Genomic DNA, 19,339 nt, shown 5'->3' with positions numbered 1-19,339 from the left:
ATGTAATCTCCACCACTGTCTCCATTTCTACACAAATAGGTGCAATTTAATATTACTGAGGTGCCAAGCTGAGTTTTCTGAACTCTGATTCGGAGTCTTTTCTTTAGAGAAAAGTTTCTAGCAACATTTAAGTTTTTCACTGAATTATGTGAAGGAATGCACCGAGATGGAGCAGCACAAGGCCCAGCATTGCTGAGGGGCATCAGAGTTCAGCACAACTCATTGTGATCCACACACAGCATCCACCAGAGGACACAACACTCTCAAAGAGGTAACAACTCTTAGCAACAAAATCCAAAGAACTACTCAGACTGATTTTTTTTCCCCTTTACATACAGCTTTAAGCACGTTGCATCAAAATTAAGAATTTACAACATTCTCCTATCTGCATAGCGTTGCGAAGAATTTTAATTTTCTGAGTTTTTGGTATCACTGAGAACTTGTGTTTGATACAAGCTACCTTATTATACAGGAAAAAAAATATCGACATTTAGTGTTAAAACAACAAATTGGGAGTGTTTGCAATTTGTGAATGAGAGATTTAGTATCATTAATACAAACTTACTCCTGGAGAAAAAAACCCCCAACAGATTAGTGTAGTCTTCAAAATAATTAACATGGAATCTAGAGAGAACTATTTTAAATTCATTTCTATAATAAGTAGACTTCTTTAAGACCTGAACTACCTGTTAAGAAGGTATTCTTTTGATGCTTGTCCACAGTTAACAATTTCTAAGTTGAATTCATCACTCAGGAATCCTCAGACATTCATCCATTCAGCATATACACAAAACCATTAGTACCATCAAAGGCTGGGTCATTAAGCCTGGCTATATAGCATCTTTCTAAACCTGAAGCAAGCAGAAAATTTGTACAAATTGCAGACTTTAGCACCCAACAGTGCTTTACTAACCCTATTGTATTTTCCTTCTTTATCAAACATGGAATAAAGCTTTTAAAAAATCTTCACTTGGCAGCCTACCTTACCTGTAGGAAAGTTTAATCATTAGAATAACTTGTACAAAAAAAAAAAAAGGTCTTATTTCACCGAGATAATTTTAAAAATACTTACTGCTTTTTAATGTGTTGAACAGCTAAAGCAACCAGAATATTGACTGAGCATCCTTTAGTTTAGAGGACTAAAATATTCTTCAGCCCAATGTTACCTAGAGAAATGATTTTACTGAGTGGTCTCTCTTAACTTTGCTCTTTGAGACTGCAGACTTGCAAGGATGGTTGCAATCCATGAACTGTAAACACAGATCAGTTAACTTAAACAGGAATGGAAATGTCTTGAAGTCATTTAAGGATGCTGAAGTAAGAGGGGAAGAGAGGGTAATAACATTAAGCAGGAGTCATCAATAACCAATATTAAGACAAATTAAGTCATTCAGGTGCTGCCCCCCCTCTTCTGTACAATGTTTGACAGTGAAATGCAACTCACCCATTTTGCTGCCTTCATCACTTTGCCCCTGAAGACTAAAAATGCATTCCCAGTATGAGTTCTCAAAATAAAAAGCAAATCCTTTAAATGAAAATTTAAGTTTATTTTGAAATTTTTAAGTCATTTCTATCAATTTAGACACAGTTTGACATTATCAGATCATTTACAATGATTCATGGATAAAGATTTGGCTTTTACATTCAAATGTTAAATACTTCAAAATAGCTTTGTCTTGTTATTTCCAAACCAGAAACACTAAAGAGCATTTTGTTTTGCCTTTCAACCATCTTCGTTAATTAACAGACTTTTGATATCTGCTGTAGTTCAAGGGGAACGTGCAAAACACCAAAGGAATTATTTTGTTTGAATGAAGTGAGTACCTGAATTACAGTTCCAGATTTAAGACTCGTTCACTGTAGCATCAAAAGGCAGTGCTAAGAAAAAAGACGTGATTTTTTTTTTTTTAAAAAATATATTTTCCTCAGGTACACTGCAGAACCTGACTGAGCTAAAAGCCTCTTTATGAAGACAAAAAGGTCTTGCTATCCCATGTTAACATCATTCAGTCTTACAGTTTAGCAAGTTTTGTCCAGTTTTCATAATTATTTTGGAAACTATTATAAAATTTCATCTCTATCCTAACACAATCCTTGTATTAGTGTTTAACAACAAAATTCAATTTATCTATTAGACTTAATTCTGTTGATTTTATTGCTTACTAAAGTTTATTTTCTTACTCTCTAGCACTAATTTGAAATTGGATAAACTAAAAACATTTGCAGGGAAGAGATTTGATCAATTTGCCCATTCTGGCAAGGAGGGTGTCCCTCAAGCATGTGCATCATAATTAACTGTTCCAAAATGAATTCCAGACTGCTGCTCTCCAAGAGGGACAGCCTCCCTACCAAGCATCTGAGAAGTTCAAAACTCCTCTAGTTTGTAAAAACAATGAGCTCCAAAGCCCTGGGAAAAAAGCTTATACATTTTAGACCTATAACAACAACAGGCTGGCAAGGGGAATGTCACAGGAAGGTACTCAAACAGCTCAGATTCCTTTGCATACACCTCAGCGTAACAGGCTGCTGCTGCTGCTGCCTTCAGTCAGCAAACAGCACACCATGGAAGATCTGGGACAACAGCAGGAACTGTCTGCTGGAATCAAGCCTTTGTACTATTAACAAATTTGGGGCAGGGGGAAGCACAGATTTTGTTTTGTAAGAGGGAAATGCTTCTCAAATCTGACATAATACATATTTGTCCCCCACCTTTATTTTCACTGTCTGATGGATCATCATCAACAGTGTGCCAGAAATGCTCTTACTGCCTGATTCCAGAAGTCTGCTGTGTTTCAAGAAGCACAGGCACATTCCCTGCTCAGGTACACACAGCAGCAGGTGTGAAAGGTCTGTTACATTACAGTTTAGAAGCCATACAAGAAACACAAATGCAATCCTAATCTTCCCTGCTGACAAAGTCTGTTAACCTACTTAATCCACAGGAATGATGATATGTAGCTCAATTAAACATGTGTATTCATAAGCCTTTACAGTATACAGAAAACTCAGTTCTGTCCCCTGATGCGGTTTTCAAGTTTGTTTTATTCACTCTTTTGGATGACTATAAATAAGTGTTTCCACTATGGAAAAGAAAGTTAGCACAGTACATTTTCATGACTGGGGAATGAATTTTTCTGAAGACACCTTCCAAAGGGCAAAAGCTTAGAAAAAACAATGTGAATGTTGAATTCAGTTCCATATAAAGTTCCTTGTAAAAATTAAAAAAAAAAAAAAAAACCAACCAAAAAAACCCAAAAAAAAGGAAAAGAAAAAAAGAAAAAAGTAAAGGAAAAACTGCAAGGCCCAGGATGATTTTATTGCTTTTCTTCAGTTTTTTCCTTGGTCTCTTTCTTCTCAGATTCTCTGCTCTCTTCTTTTACAGAAAGCTCTTCTAGTTTTTCAGCAACTTTATCAGCACTATCGTTTTTGTCTGTGCCTGCTAAAAGATTGGTTAGGAAAAATGTTACATACAGGCAGTAATGGATTTCCCTGTTAGAAAGAGTAAAGACAGAGGGTGAGGGGGGTGGGGAGAGACAGCTGGTATTGGACAAAAATTAAGATATTCTTCACTGACCACTGGAGTGACTCATTCCATATCTTTTCCTCTGGTAATTACTTCAGATGTCAGAATTCAAGAAATACCACTCGTATATGTTAATCACTGCATAAGGGCTTAATCACAGGGACTGAGCAGTGTGTAACATCTGGCCAGCTGTGCTGCTACCAATAAAGTATCCAGACAAGTCCTTAGCTTCTTGTCATCTTAACCAAAAAAAGCAAAGCCAAGTTCTCCAGTTTGAAATTGGGGAATAGGAATTCTTAAGACTGGAAAACTCCAATCTAAGTATCTCGAAGAACATTGACTGCGGTAGTTTGTTCTTAAGAAAGATGGAAATGTTTATTACATTTACATGGTGGGACACCTTGTCACACAGGCAATTCTAAAGGGAAGTGCAATAATCTATTAGAGACTTGTGAACAACTTCATACACATTAACAGCTATAAGAAAACATTAAATATTATACTTGCATGATTATACATTTGTGAAATTTGGGAAAGGGACCTGCAAGGAAGAAAGAGCACTGTGGCTGCAGTGTTCACAGTTCATTTGTGTACTATAAGCCACAAATACTTCCTTGGTAGCCTTTCCAAAGCAGCGATGTCCCAACAGCAACTGTAACAGCCTTCTACAGGAAAGAAGGCCATCGTCACTCCTGTGAGCTCTTACTCTCGCAGACAGAAAAGCACCTGAACTGAAGGCTGCAGTTCAGCACAGAGTGAGTCTGCTGGAACACGACACTCCAGGGTACTGCAACCACTCACACAGCTCAGAAATGTGGCACCGAGTTACACTGAGACTACCTTACCTTTCTTTGCTTTCTTGCCTACTTCGTTCCTGCATTCTTCAAATTTTGCCTTGAATTTCTGTGCATCTGTTTCAGTAAAGATAAAATATTTTTTCATTACTTTTACTGCCTCACAACATTGAATACTTCTAATCTGGAAGAAAGATACCCCAGGAGAAGCTTTGTGTAAACAAAATTTTTAGGGACTTATGAAGTAGTCTAGTAAATCATACAAGATGCAAAATTCTTCAATCGCATCTTTGTGCGACAGCAATTTATCTTCTTCAGCAAGTTTACTAAAGCGGCTTATTTTGCAAGATACTCAAAATGTAATGCCAGCAGGAGCTGTTCTGTAGTTATTGCAACTCCCAGCTGTCTGTAGCCTAAAGGAATAGGAATACGATGTCAGAGACTGCTAATACAACTATACGTATGCAGAAGACTGAAGATTAGCTTTGAACTGCTATCCTTGCCAGCTACATTATACCCCAAGAGTTTTCCACAACCTGACCATAACTGGGGTTCTAAGCATCAGCAAAGGAAGATAATGCCTGTTTCACCAGTACAGCATTCAGACTCTGTACCAAAGGGCTATTCCTCACTACAAAAGCCGACAATGCATAATCTTCATTACATTCTAAGCCACCACTCAATTCAACAACCATTCCAAGCAGTTGATCAAATTTCAGTAATGTTTCTACACAAGTAATACAAGCAACAAGAGACTGGCCAAGGAGCTTCCTGACAGCAGAACGACCAAGGTGGTACTAGCCTGCTATCCCAGGCTGGTCTGGCTGACCACAGGAGGTCACTGTTGCCCCACAGGCATTCTGAAGGCACTTTGTAACTGGTCCAGGAAGTGTTTGTATCGATTCCTTTTCAAGCATCTCAAACAGGAGAGACACCTGAAGGACAAACTTATGTCTCTTCACCTGTCATCTGCTTAGTCAGTACTGCAAAGGGCAAACAGGAAGAAAGGAGTACTCCTTTAAGGCAGAACATTCAATAAGCTGAACAGCCTCTACCAGAAAGAGGGAAAGACTTCTCAGAGATGAGCAAACAGTTAGCCTTTAATTTCCTTCTTGATCATGAAGCAAGCACTAAGCAGGTGGACCAGAAAGGTTTGTCTAACTAAACAATATAACACTGGAGACTTAAGGCAAAGGAAAAAGATATACTAAGTTCTTTCCTGATGCAGTCAAATCCATCAAGTTTTAAAATACACAACCACTTTATGATCCATCTAGTATGTAGGGAGAAAAGGAAGCTAACACACTAAACTTGTGTGGCAAATTGTAAAGCAAGAAATGCAACACTTTTTCATTTTGCTTCTTTAAAAAAAACCCAACCAAACCAACAACAAAACAACATAAACCCCCTCTGCCCATAAACACTTCTTTGATTTAATCCCAGCTGATCCATTACTAGTTACTGTTCTGGTACTCGGTGTAGTCACTCCAGAAAAAGCCACCGACTAGTTTGATGGGTCTGAGTAGCACTTTTCACTGAGGGTTCCATTTAATCAAAACAAAGATACTACATACTTCATTAGAAAAAAACCAACCCAGATGTTCTGCTAATGCAGACGGACCAGAAATATCAGGTCAGGATTTCCTTGTTTCTAATGCAAAAATCTAATCTTAACTACAATTGAGCACCTGAATTAAATGAAAGTAAGCTGCACATGAATCTCTTAACTGCTTTTAGTTTTATTCTAATTGGCATTGCACTTACATGAAATGGTTTATGTTAAAAAAGGGCCTAGGGCAGAAACAGTACAAATATTACTGCAGACCTAATTACTTCACTGTTTGTCAACAGATGTGGTTAAGTGATTAACAAACTTCTCTCAGATAAAGAATTAATTAGCTAACACTACCACAAAGGAGTGAGATACAGCATGTCTCCAACAATGGTTTAGAGCAGTATTCAGGCAAGCAGGGTAACATAACAGTTTACAATCAGTGTAAGTTCAGTGCCAGTCCACTCACTCTCTGCGTTTAGAAATCGGATTGCCAGAAGTTCGGGCTTGGGACTTTCATCTGCAAAGTCAGCATGTGTGTTCCAGACCCATGCCCTGTCGCTCCCAGCGTTAGGCTTCAGCTCCATTAAGGGTGTGACTGAAAGGAAAGCATTAAAAGATGTACAGAGCACAATAGTAAATGTTTTCCACATCAGCCTCCATAAATCTCAGTGACAACGGGCTGCGATGGTTACGTAAAGCACTTGACACAGAATTTCTCTGGGATAAGTACAAGACAATGGTGCCCATGTGTATTTTTCCTTACACTGTCAAATAAAATGATGCAAGACCGTTACTGTGTGAGAGGATGCTGGATTCACTACTGTTAGGAAAGAGAGTTTAATTCAATTTTTGTTTAAAACAGATGACTGTGATACTAAGACATGCAATCACTGAGCACAGCTCTGAAGTACAGGCAAATGATTTAGGAGGAAAAGGCATCCAGACAAACAACACTCATTCTTCTTTTGCACACCGAAACTACTACCAAAATTAATTTTAAAAAACACTATTCCTACAATTAGTCATCAGGTTAATTCTCTCTCCCATCATTTTAAAACTGTACTACAAGATATTACAGAATTCTGCAGTGCTGCAAAGTGTTCAGTGTATTTTCAATCTGTTTGCTCCCTTCCAGTAAAGGGGGCCCTTTCCCACCAAGACACTACAATTACCTCACCTGACTGACTCGAGAAGTTGAAAGGTTACTTCCCACAGAACCTTAAGACTTTGTACATTACAGACATGCAAAGTATAAGCAGGGCTTTTTTTCTGGGTCCTGTCTAGTTCAGGAGAAATCTGAAGAGTCTACTCCCTTCCCTGCATTTTTAAAATCTAGAGATCAAAATACATTTTGCTCCATTTAATGCTCTGCAAAAATGAAGAGAGTCCTTTTGTCTGACTGTGAGTCAGCATAAATTCAATAAACAAGTCTATATGGAGAGCAGCTTTTCCACGAAAAAACCCTAAACAACTTTTGACATGAATACTACAAATTCATCAATTCTGTTTTGCATATGTGCAACATTTATTTCCCTAAACAAAAGGTTTATTCCTGCTGGTTGGTGACTACACTGCTTTCATATTTGCCGTTTCTTTTACTAAACACCTGTCTCCTCTGAACACTTTGATTTCTGAAGGGATCTACCCAAGAAAACAAGCACTATTGAGCTTTGCATTAAGCTACTTCTTATTTCAAGTTATATAAATGTAGTTCAACTCCACAGAACATTATATACTCCTCATATAAAAACCTGAGTATCGCCAAAGCAAGCCAGTATCACCATATTAGTCTGCTTGTTGCGAGTTGTGCTGACTTTCAAGTTTGTCTTGCTCTTTCATGGTTTTTTTTTTATTCAAAGAGGTTTCTTTTTTGAATGAGTCAGCCCAATATAACATGTTCATTTCAGTTTATTTCACAAGCAGAGAAAGGTAAACTCAGATTAGCTTAGCACCTCAGTCTGTTTTCTGATGGTTAAGGGATTGGTTCCAGCAATTCAAACATTTAGCTCCAAGTAGTAAATTATTAGATCATGTTTTTTCTCACTCTTTTACAAAAGCAAGCCAGCATACATTAAATTCTTATTCCAAACAGTATTAAGGCCTACATGTTCTACACTCTATTAATCATTAAAATAAACCACACCCATTGGAAGCAATCATATAATGCCCATCTATCACAGCTAAATTTTAAAGTGACTTTAGTTAGTATTAGAGCAGTATCAGGCTCTGAGGGAAAAAAGCTTCAGCTTCCTTCCATTAATAAAAATAACCCCTCATGGTTTTTGATACCTGAAACCTTGTATGAACAGCAGGAGACAACCATACTGAATTTCTACAAGCTTATTTTTTCAAACAAGAATAAGTATAGCAATAGCAATGTATAACATACTGTAATGGTTTGCACAGATTTTTAGGGTTTTATCCCTCCGCATGAGGAGGCGAATTGTTCCCTTCTCCTTGTGTTTCAGGAGCTTCACATCACCAGTTCCTCGTTCTTTCCACTCTGGAAGGTCATTCTCAGATGCAAACCGGAAGAGCTTCGCTCGCCTTGGAGAACAAAAGATTTAATGAGCCTCCATGTATTAAAACATTTATTAAAACACCACACCTGATAGGACAGTTCTTTTTATAAGACACACAGAGGAAGAAAACAATTCCTTTTATAAGACTCTCTGTTCAACTTCAATATACACATTTAGAAACTGATATGATAAATTAAAATCTAGTAAGAGAGCATTAGGAATTATGTAATGACTGTACTAAAATTCTGGACACTCTTAGGGAATGATAAACATATTTGGTGTAGGCAACCTTTTAAATTCAGGTAGCTAATTAACAGGTTTTGCTAAAGCCAGAGTTCACCATACTACCTGTTAGAAACTGACCATCACTTTAGGTATTACCAGAATCTGTATATGGAGAACTCAAATCTCTCTTCCAGATGAGCAATACCATTCGTTGATTAAGTAAAAGCAGAATTTTTTAAACCTATTTAAAGCAAGCACATCAGGGATCAAATTCAAAACATTTCTTAAGCCTTTAGGCTACATTTTTCTTCAGAAAGATCAAGCTCTCCTGATCTGACAATAAGCATAATCTAAGGATAAACTATGTTGAGGACAACAGACAGGAAATGCCACAGATGCCCCAATACTGTACTGCAGCTGTTGTTTTTATTATTTCAGCACCTTGTACATCACCCTTTACCTAGGGATGCATGGCAGCAACATCATATACATCTCATTTCTTTCCTCCCAAGACACTTGTTTCATACTCTGTGATCACAATTTCAATAATTGTTACCTAAGTTGTTGTTTTCTTTTATGTTAAACAATGCTAAAGCCAGATTTGTACTATCAGCTCCCTTCTATGGTTCCAGACTTCATTTCCTTGGGGCAATTATCAACTGCCCCCCACTCAATCTCGGCCATCACAGTGCAGGCCAAGCAAGTTAGATTACCCCTTCGTACAGAGATTGCTACAAGTTATGCAGCTTCTTATAAACACTGTCAAGTTTAAGCCTAATGAACGCGCACATAATAGAGAGAAATATTCTACTTACATCTTAAAGAGTTCTTCCTCATCCTCTTCCAGAGTTTTTATTTCTTGCTCTGGAAGGGAAACTATGGGCTCAAACTGAGGATCGTGGTTAGAATCATCTGCATTTTCAGTAGAAGTATCATGCTCCTCATGTGCTTCCTGAGGAGTAAAAAATCAAAACACAAACTTGCTATGTACCCAAACCCTGAAGTACTCATATCTGTGTTTAAAACATGTATCACTTTTCAGCAACTAGATCTTAGTAACTGAAATACCATTATACCTGAAAACAAAGGACTTCCAAGTCAACATACAGTTACACTAAGAAACAAAAAGGTGCTCATCCAGTGCTAGGTGTTTTAATCCTACAACTCATGAATTGTGTGGAGGCTTGGCCTTGGAGCAATAGCTCTTGGTTATGGAAAAATAATTTCTTCAACAATTTTTCCTATGCAATGTGTTTTATGCTACTAAAGCCCTACTATTTCTTTAGTGCCTAATGACCCACTGTTAATGGGAAAATTAGAAAAAAAACCCCACACAACATCAAAGCAACCACCTAACCCAGCTTAAGGGACACATTGCATCATCTCAAGTTCATAATTCGGTCTTATGTATTAGAATCACCCACAGTCAAAGATATTATGAGACAGAGCTGTAACACTCATGAAATAATTTAGGTTTCTTGTTTTAAGACTCCTCAAGGAACTTTAGGTTACAGGTACATGGCCAAAATAATATTTCCTATTTAAGTTCTTTAGGAATCTGTCAGAGCATTCATTAAGCTTAAGAATGGTTTTTACTAAGTGACTAGTAGGTAAATAATAAACATCTCTAGTACTTCATACATATGGACTGCTAAGAAGCACTCAGCACACAAGCCTAGGAGGGAGATTCATATGCAAGTTTAACAAAGCCACAAAGCAGCTATCTCAGGTCAAGGGAACTGATTTGGGTTTGGGGTTTTTTGTTGCTGCTTGAGTACCAGAAAGGAAAAACAGTCTATACATCGAAGACATTTAAATAATATTTTTACTTTACAAATGGAAGAGTCCGCTCTTACAGGCTCTATTCACAATGTCCTTTATAGAGCAGGTACACACAACTTGTGCATAAAGCCACTGAAATAAAGCAGTCTATTTTTACTACATAGTAAACAAAAGAAAAAAGAGGGGACAGGGGAAAATTAGGTAAAAAATGTTGCAAAATAAAGTCTAGTTGTATCAACAACATCACACAAGCTATCGCCAGTTTTATGTCCCCGGCGTTCCAACATGTAAAAAAAAAAGCGAGAAAGGCGTTACGTCACATGTTTCCGAAAAACAGGACAAGAAACGTTAGCTAAACTTTTATACATTGTATCTTCCTGTGTAAGTAGCACATCCCTCCTGGTAACTCATGGTGCGTTCTGCGCCTGAGCAATTAATTACACAGACCATGAGAAATGCACGATTCACAGCAGCCACATGCGAGAACGTGGATCCCGTTATCACGATACGATCCCGCCCTGCCGCGATATAAAGCACGTGGGGAACTGCTGTAGCACGAGGGGTCCGGCCAGCGGGCCGGGGGAGGGGCGGAAAGAGGGAGGAGAAAAAGAAAGAAGGGAAACGGGGAGAAGGAGCACCCGAAAGATCCCGGGTCGCTCGGGCTCCCTCATGCCGGGGAACGGCAGAGGCGGGTGGAGGGGCCAGCCCGAGGAGCCGCACGTGCCCGGAAGGGCCGCAAACCGCCGGCCCCGCGGGCGCGGCCGCTCCAGCCTCCAGCAAGGCCCAGCGTCCGTCCCCCCGGGCCCTGCCCGACCTCGGCTCCCCCCGCCCGCCTCAGCCCCCCCCGCCCGGGCCCCACCTGTTTCCGTTACTCTCCCGCCCCGGCCCTCGGTGCCGCCCCTTCCCCCCCCGCCGTTCCCGGCCCGGCCGCCGGCCTGCGGCCGCCCCTCACCGCCGTGTCCGCCATGGGCCCGCTCGCCGCGCTCCGCTCGCCGCTTCCTGCCGCGCGCCCCGCCTGCCTTTACCTCATTCCCGCAGCCCGCGCCGCGCCGCCGCAAGGCACGATGGGAAACGCCCGCTCCCTCTCAGCCCCGCGCTCGTGCCCCGCCCCCGGCGCGGGCAGAGCACCGCCCGCCCCGGCCCCATCACACCGATCCCCCCACGGGCCCCCGGAACTGGCCCCGGTACCGGCCCTGCCACCGACCCCCGGTACCGACCAGCGGCGCGGCCCCTCCCGCCCCCCGAGAAGCGTTTTTGTTGTCCCGTTTCCCAGGCGCTTTTCCCATCACCCCCCGCGCCATGGCGGCGACCGCCCGCGTCCCGGCTCAAGATGGCGCCCGCGGGAGGGCAGGGGTGATGTGTAAGCTGCTGGTTTTCATATGTTTAAGAGCCGCAGGTGCTCCCGGGCGCGGGGAGCGGCAGCGCTGAGGGGCAGCGCTTAAAAAACAACCAGATCCTTTCTCTGCCGTCACCCTCCTCGCAGCGGCCCGTCCGGGAGGCTACGGCCCCGCCCCAGGAGGTGCGCGGGGTGGCTGAGGGCTGGCGGGACTATGGCGGAGGAATGCGAGCGCTGCGGCCCCGACCGCGAAACGGCTCCTGTGGCGGAGGCTGGAGATGGGGCTCAGCGGGACAGCCAGGCCGGGGAAGACCCCGCGGAGAGCCCCGACGTATATAGATATATTAAGGGAGACTTGTTCACCTCCGAGATCTATAAAGTAGAGATACAGAACCTGCCCAAATACATTGGGTTTAATGACGTGAAAAAGTTCCTTGCCAAGTACGGGCTCAATCCTCACAAGATAAAACTCTTTGGGAAGCAGACGTTCGCCTTCGTGACGTTCAAGAGCGAGGAGGAGCGGGACAAGGCCATGCAGGTGCTGCACGGCGCGCTCTGGAAGAGCCGCCACCTCAGCGTGCGCCTGGCCAAGCCCAAAGCCGACCCCATCGCCAAGAAAAGGAAGCAAGAAGAGGATTCGGAGCAGGGAGAGGCGAAGCGTCCGGCTCCCTCCGGAGAGGAGCCTCTGAGCAAGCGGATCGCGGATGTGGTGACCCCGTTGTGGAACGTGCCCTACGAGGAGCAGCTGGCCCAGAAGAAGCAGGAGTGCGAGCAAGTGCTGCAGAAGCTGACAAAGTAATTCCTGTTTGTAACGTAATGTGTACAAGACTTGGCCTTATGATGGGATATAGCTAAATTCACACCAATTGACAAAGCAAACCTCTAAACTGAAGTGAGTTAGAGGTAGGTCAAAACTCGGATCCCCAGTCAAACTACTTACAAGATAATCTGCGATGCTGCAGCCTAAAAGCTGTTCCATCTAACAAAACTTGCTATTGATGTTCTTGGTCACCTTCAAAAGATGGCTTAATGAAGGGGGATTGGTTTTAAAGTCTGTTGTTCCATAAGCAGAAGGATGTTTGTGCCCTTAAAAAAATGGCATTGTCACATGGTGTAAGAGAGCATCAATCTGTAGAGGTGGGAAATTACTACTAGGATTTTCTCTTTTTAAATCCCCTTAAAATTTTATGCCTGGTCTTTGGAGATCAAAGTATCACTTCTGTTTCTTGCCTTGGATAAAACTGGCATTCTTTATCATGCATGGATACATTGATAAATCCAGTACATAACCATTATAACTATATTTAACCCTTATTTTTTCAGGTTACAGCTCTTACAAAGCTGGAGAGGGTTTGCCCGTTAAAAAATTTTGGAAGAAACACTTCCATGTGATAAACTGATTCTTTTTTGTGCTCTATAGAAAAAAAAGTCTTGTGCAACTCTTGACCTCAATTTTTCTAAATGTGTGCTTTACACTTTTTGTTTCTGGTTTGGGCAGGGAAATAGGAAATAACAACAGAGCTTTATTACCCTGGTTGTTCCTGCAGAAGCAGAAGTTTAATAAATTATGTTGCCCAGTGGAGGGAGTGAAAGCATCACCCTTACAGGTAATGTAATCTCAGGTAAAGTGTGGAACAGGCTTAATGAGCTGAGGGTTATGTTGATTATTTGGTCTTGAGAGACAGTTGACAAACTGAGTATTCAGCTTCATCTTGTAACAAATGATGAATTTTAGATGTTGTTGCCTTTCATGTAAATACTGTGTGGAAATATTTACAGGAAGCAGAAAAATTGATAACTGGATATTCTAACTTTAAAAGAAATATACTGTCCTTGCAAGCCTGTGTTGTAAGCTAATACATTCCTCAACAGAGGCAATGTTTTGCTTTTTAAATAACAAGATTTACTAATACTTTTTTACTACTACTGTTAGTTCACACATCAAAATCCATGAGTATCTTCTATATGAGCTAAATGTTCTGTGTCTGTTTTCAAATGCATTTAACCACATGAGATTTGTTTCAGGAGAAACTTGGCATGTACAAATAAATACTGTATAAATATCTTACATAACTTTATTTTAATCTAGACTGAATATCGCAACAAATGTGAGTTCTTGATTGGGATTGGTGTAAATCAAGAAGACAAAACTGTGGGTTGTCGTCTTGGCAAATATAAGGGTGGTACATGTGCTGTAGTGGAGCCATTTGATACTATTCACATTCCTGCTATTGCCAAAAAAGTAGTAAAAGCTTTCCAAGACTACATAAGGTGAGCATAAGTAAAATGAGTTATCCATAAAGGTTTTGATATCTTAATAAAAAATATTTTAAATTTAATTAGTGTTTGTTCTGAGCTTTAAGATCTAAGATATACCAGTCTCAAATTCTAGCGATTCTTTGTTTCCACCTCGTGCCTGGATCATGGGGTGTTTTTCCCTTGGTCCTGCTCAGCTGCTCAGAGATGCGGGAACAGGTACCAGCTGAACACAGCTTTATTGCAAGCAATGGGATACGTAAGTCTACAGGAAAAAGTCTGTGTTACTCAGGAGTTTCTTCCACTAACTGTAAAGAAGTACTCAGGAAAACACTTCTGAAAGGAGGAATTGAATAACCAAGGTCCATTGCTTCCTTGGATGAGGAGAAGAATCATCCTACAGCAAGGAATAAACCAAAAGTTGCATATTAAGCAAGAGTACTTTTTTAGAAAAAGGGATGCATTAAAGAGCAGTTAAATCCTCAGAAATGGAAACCTCAGAAGAATCATGAAGATGGAAGACTTGAACTTGGTATGAAGCAGAGAAGCTAACGAAAGCATTATGAAAAGTTATGTCACCCTCTGAATGCAGTGAGAAGCTGCCTCTTGCCTCTCTGTAATTTTGCATGGGTTAAAACGGGTAAGAGGATTGTGGGAAGGAGGGACAGATTATTTTGCTTTAGGAGATCCTATCCATCAGTCTTTCTTAGTTGAGATGTGGAAGTCATTCTTTCCCTGACAAATCAATGTACCCTCTGTTTGTACTTAGCATTTTTTCCATCACTTTGCAGTGACCTTCTTTTGATTCAATGAACTGTTTAATGTTACACAAAAAAATAATTCTCTGTATAAGTAACTGAGCTTCTGCAAATTACAGGTCAACTCCTTACTCAGTGTACAGTCCTGAAACCTACGAAGGTCACTGGAAGCAGCTCACGGTCCGGACCAGCCGGAATGGCCATATCATGGCAATTGCTTATTTCAATCCTCAGGTATTTCACTTGATACGTAATGTGCAGCCCAGACTCACAGCTTTAGAACTACTTCAATTTGATTTTGTGAATTGTGCATGCAAGAGAGAAATAGAAGAATTACTTGGGGTAGTCTGCCTTGCATCACCACTCTGATTCTATTCTGAGTAATCCGATACATGGAAATGAACAAGGCATACACTAAATCCTATCTTGAAATCACTAAAATGATTATTTTTCCTTTTTTCAAATGAAACCTTTAGAAATTGAGTAAAGAAGAGCTAGCTGACCTGAAAATCTCTCTGGCAAAATACTTCACAGAAGGGATGGGAAAGAGCAGTGGTGTTACTTCTCTGTACTTTGTGGAGGAAGGACAGAGGTGAGGGCATTGACTTTGCTTTGACGGATTTTGGTGGTGGCTGGGTTTTTGGTGTTTGTAAAATAGCAGTTAGCACTTTCATAGCCTTGTTTTGTCTGCTTCATAGAAGTAGCAGCACTATTACTAATTGTTGAAGTTACTCACCTTTTCCACAAGAGACTCCTGAAATTTCCCATTCTCTGGAAAAAGGCAGCTAGAGTTTCAGTGGGTGAACCCACTGGCCATTGCTGGCTGTCAAGCTGTAGAAGTGTTTACTGCAGTAGATGAATGCTTATTACTATCAAGTAACTTCTGCCTTTCTTCCCTATTTATGTGAATTTTTCAATCTCCCCATCCTCCTTAGAGCACAAGGCTCACACCATCTTCATCTCAAGATGGTGAAGGTCCTTGCACTCTGAGACAGCAATGGCCAAGGAGAGTCTCTAAGAGCAGCTGATAAATGTTACTGATGAGGATGTAGTACTACAATTTTATGATGACTACAGCTTTGGTAAAGATTGTGACACAATTGTCTTCTTTTTTTGGTTTTGTTTCCCCCTCTCTATTTTGTCTCCCCATTCCTCCTTTACTCCCAGGAAATCTCCCAATCTAGAAGACTTGCCTTTGGAGCATGTGGCTGGTGATAAGTACATATATGAAGAACTCCTTGGCCTAAAATTTAGAATTTCTCCTCATGCATTTTTTCAAGTAAGGATGATGTGAAGCTGCTCATTTAACTGGATTTGCATGAATGCTCTTGAGCTTGACTAATGCTGTGGAACAAGATGTTACTCACTTAGAGATTTAACCTTTTATATATTTGTTGTGATTAAATACCAGTAAGTATTATGTTTGGCTGTAAAAGCAGTCAATGACTGTAAGCTTGATGGGAGCACATTGAAGACAACTTTTTCTATTTACTAGTTCATTACCATTTTCCTCCTGTTTCTTGGCAGCGTTTTGTAACACTGAACATGCAATAATATAGTTCAGGAGTCTTGTATTACTAATTTTTGTTTTCTTTCCCAAAACTTATTTCTGCCCTTCCAACACTTTAAAATGTATTTTTAACTTATAATGATTTGTTTTGTTGAAACAAGAAAACATGCTTTACTAAGACTCATTAAAACATATTTACTATTTATGAAGAAGTAGATCTATTGGAAACTTAATTTCCCAGGTGAACACACAAGCTGCAGAAGTTTTGTACGCTGCCATTGGGGAGTGGGTACAACTGAGCCAAGAGAGCACTGTGCTGGACGTCTGTTGTGGGACAGGAACCATTGGGATTTCTTTAGCAAAGGTTGGCAATTTCCCTTCCTGGATAGAAGCTACTTTTTACCTATTTTTAACTGTGGCTGCAAGGAAAGAAAATACCTAATGAACGTGAAATGCAAAAGATTATATCTTAATTTTTAAAATTAATTTGTAATTGAACTGCCTGCAGCTGCTTTACCATATCCTTGTGAAAGCTCACCCTTGTGAGCAGCCTAGGTAGGAGTCAAAGTCCCTGTTAATTGCTGATGCTATGAAAAATGGTTAAATTTACATATACATATCACAGAGGGATCTTTTTCCTTTGATTCTACAGAGAGTGAAGAAGGTAATTGGAATTGAGCTCTGCCAAGAAGCTGTGCAGGATGCCAAAGCAAATGCCCAGATTAATGGTGAGTTAAGCTGAAATGCTAAGGCCTTTGTGTGTTAAAGAATAGTTGTACAGCCAGTTGCTCTTTACCTTATCTAAGCAGCCTGGAATTACATGTTATTGATAGTGATCTTGTCCAGTTTAAACACTTAATCACTTGAAAACAAATACCTTGGTAGCCTATGAGATCAATTTTCCAGTTGAACAGCTTTTTTTAAAATTTAAAAGTAAAATACTTATTTCAGGGTAAAAATGAAATGAAACCTTCCTAAAGGTTCCTAAAGCTACCTTCCTAAAGAAAACAGGACCATAGCTGGTGTTTGTGGGCTCTTGCTTTAGTCCAGATAATGGAAGATGCTCAAATTACTGTTGTTTAAATTATCTGAAGTTAACTGTGATTGTTTAAATTACACTGATTTCAGGGTAGACTAAACAATTTGTAGTTTCTGAGGCATCAGAACTTAATATCCAAGGCGAAGAACAGAAAGCTGCTTTGACTAGACAAGTACTCTGATAACATCTTCTCTTTTTCTTACAGAACTGAGTAATATTGAATTCTATTGTGGGAAGGCAGAAGATATTGTTCCTTCCCTGATGAACGTTTTAGCTCCGCAAAACCTGATCACGATTGTAGATCCGCCGCGAGCAGGGCTGCGTAAGTTCACCAGTTAGGGTTTAACTATTGTCTTGATGGGTGTTGGGTGGGAAACTGAAGAAAACACCACTGGGATAAAGTAAGTGGAAGCTTCTGGTATAGCTTGAAACAAAATGGCAGCAGTTTTGTTCATGCTGGAGTATAACATGGCATTTTTCTGTGAGGCTCGTGCTGCACACAGAACCGGTACACAGCTGTTGTGGTTTTGATCATCTAGATTCCAAGGTAATTCTTGCCCTTAGAAGAGCTGAACAGCTGAAGAAGCTCATCTATGTCTCCTGCAATCCCAGAGCTGCAATGAATAACTTTGTGGAGTGAGTGTTTCTTGCATTAAGTTTATTTACTAAATGTAGAAAGAAGAAAAAGATGTGTTTTTTGAGGAGGGGGAGCACTGCTGGATTTTTTTTTCTGTAAGCCATGGTCCTTGAGGCTTACCTTGCACCAGAAGTAGCTGGCTTGGAATGGTATTGCCCAATACACAAGTTATAACGGAAATATCAGGGGGAGTGAATAACCTGATCATGGAATTGAGGCTTGAGGAAGAAAAACCTCTCTGAGAATAGCAGTGATGAGCAGTGTACTAAAATATTAACAGTTCTTTCTGCATTTCCTTCCCTTTCCCATCAAGCCTATGCCGGGCCCCTTCCAACAGGGTGAAAGGAGCCTCTTTCCGCCCCGTGCGAGCCATGGCTGTGGATCTGTTCCCTCAGACCAGGCACTGTGAGTTACTGATCTTCTTTGAGAGGGTGGAATATGCCAACGGCAGCTCTGCAGCAGCAGCAGCACCCGCTGCCGGTGAGATCACAGCAGCAGCATGTGGCTCCGAGGGCATGGATGGCATCAGCCCAGCAGCCAGGGAGGGGGGGAGCCAGGCAGCTGCTGGCGATGAGGACACTACAGTCCAAGAGAGGGGGTCACTTAACTCCTGAGAGACTTTGCAGAAACTACTTTTGCTTATTAACTGTGTCAGTAACATCACTTCTGTAACATCCAGGTAATAAATCTCTGCACAACAGAGTCGTTGCAAGGTTTCCAGATTATTTCATCATGCTAATTTGAATGAAATTCATTATCACAGAAGCCCAGAAGGGTTTGTGTTGGAAGGGACCTTAAGGATCATCTCATAACCACCCCTCTGCCAGGGGCAGGGACACCTTCCACTTGACCAGGTTGCTCAGAGCCCCATCGAACCTGGTCTTGACCACTTCCAGGGACAGGATATTACATACAATTAGGCCAAATCCTGCTTTTCTCTTGCTGCCTAGATGAATATAGAGACACACCCAATTCCCAGAGCAGGTCATCCTGTTACAGGGACCTGGACTTGTCAGTATTTCATCCAGCTCTGCTACCCTGTCAAAACTGTGCTGCATTTTTCAGTAAGCAGCAACCTTAACCCTTCCATAAATCTTCACTAAGAAGTAACACACTCAATCTGATAAAAATGCTACACTTTCCACAATTGAAGTCACTCTTATTCTCAGACTGTAGTATCACTGGTAAGACAATAAAGGCTTTAAGTTTCCTACACCACACTACTAAAGCTGAGGTGACTTTGCTTGAGCCAGGCCCTCACCACTGAAACCTGACAGCCAGAAATGAAGTGTACAGACACCAGCACCTCACGCTGCACTGCCAGTGCATCTGCTGGGGGTGAAATCAAACCTGGCTGAGACTCCCACGCTTGCACAAGGTGCTCTCTTGTCAGGACTCACAC

General features: G+C 41.0%; 2 protein-coding genes and 1 non-coding gene across 3 annotated transcripts; 1 reads left to right on the top strand and 2 right to left on the bottom strand.

Moving 5' to 3' along the window:
- Positions 1 to 1,526: 1,526 nt before the first annotated feature.
- RANBP1 (RAN binding protein 1) lies at positions 1,527 to 11,441 on the bottom strand. The gene is made up of 6 exons (XM_048322719.1): positions 11,354 to 11,441; positions 9,435 to 9,571; positions 8,262 to 8,419; positions 6,339 to 6,467; positions 4,369 to 4,434; positions 1,527 to 3,439 (listed from the first exon to the last, which is right to left on the bottom strand). The coding sequence occupies exons 1-6, from the start codon at positions 11,366 to 11,368 to the stop codon at positions 3,315 to 3,317; spliced, it is 630 nt and encodes a 209-aa protein (XP_048178676.1). The 5' UTR covers positions 11,369 to 11,441; the 3' UTR covers positions 1,527 to 3,314.
- Positions 4,157 to 4,288, bottom strand: LOC125335594. The gene has a single exon (XR_007207495.1). It is a non-coding gene; the product is annotated as a small nucleolar RNA SNORA77 (small nucleolar RNA).
- Positions 11,442 to 11,565: 124 nt separating the features above from the next.
- TRMT2A (tRNA methyltransferase 2 homolog A) lies at positions 11,566 to 18,639 on the top strand. The gene is made up of 11 exons (XM_048322718.1): positions 11,566 to 12,532; positions 13,236 to 13,344; positions 13,827 to 14,008; positions 14,871 to 14,985; positions 15,228 to 15,343; positions 15,919 to 16,030; positions 16,503 to 16,625; positions 16,914 to 16,989; positions 17,506 to 17,622; positions 17,840 to 17,936; positions 18,251 to 18,639. Exons 1-11 carry the CDS (start codon positions 11,952 to 11,954, stop codon positions 18,549 to 18,551), a joined length of 1,929 nt encoding a protein of 642 aa, XP_048178675.1. The 5' UTR covers positions 11,566 to 11,951; the 3' UTR covers positions 18,552 to 18,639.
- Positions 18,640 to 19,339: the final 700 nt, after the last annotated feature.

This window comes from Corvus hawaiiensis, chromosome 18 (genome assembly GCF_020740725.1).
Source record: "Corvus hawaiiensis isolate bCorHaw1 chromosome 18, bCorHaw1.pri.cur, whole genome shotgun sequence".
NCBI lineage: Eukaryota > Metazoa > Chordata > Aves > Passeriformes > Corvidae > Corvus > Corvus hawaiiensis.
The sequence above is the reverse complement of the archived record's forward strand: the minus strand, read 5'-3'. Positions and strand labels throughout refer to the sequence as shown.

What these genes read in the sequence shown, in the direction of transcription:
- RANBP1 (XM_048322719.1), bottom strand. An exon ending in AATCTGTGCAAACCATTACA is followed by an intron (nt 6,468 to 8,261) that starts GTATGTTATACA and finishes CTTTCCTTTCAG; the next exon opens with TCACACCCTTAATGGAGCTG. An exon ending in AGGCAAGAAAGCAAAGAAAG is followed by an intron (nt 3,440 to 4,368) that starts GTAAGGTAGTCT and finishes CCAATCTTTTAG; the next exon opens with CAGGCACAGACAAAAACGAT.
- TRMT2A (XM_048322718.1), top strand. Translation starts at nt 11,952, where the DNA reads ATGGCGGAGGAATGCGAGCGCTGCGGCCCCGACCGCGAAACGGCTCCT. An exon ending in TGAAAGCATCACCCTTACAG is followed by an intron (nt 13,345 to 13,826) that starts GTAATGTAATCT and finishes ATTTTAATCTAG; the next exon opens with ACTGAATATCGCAACAAATG. An exon ending in GCTTTCCAAGACTACATAAG is followed by an intron (nt 14,009 to 14,870) that starts GTGAGCATAAGT and finishes TGCAAATTACAG; the next exon opens with GTCAACTCCTTACTCAGTGT.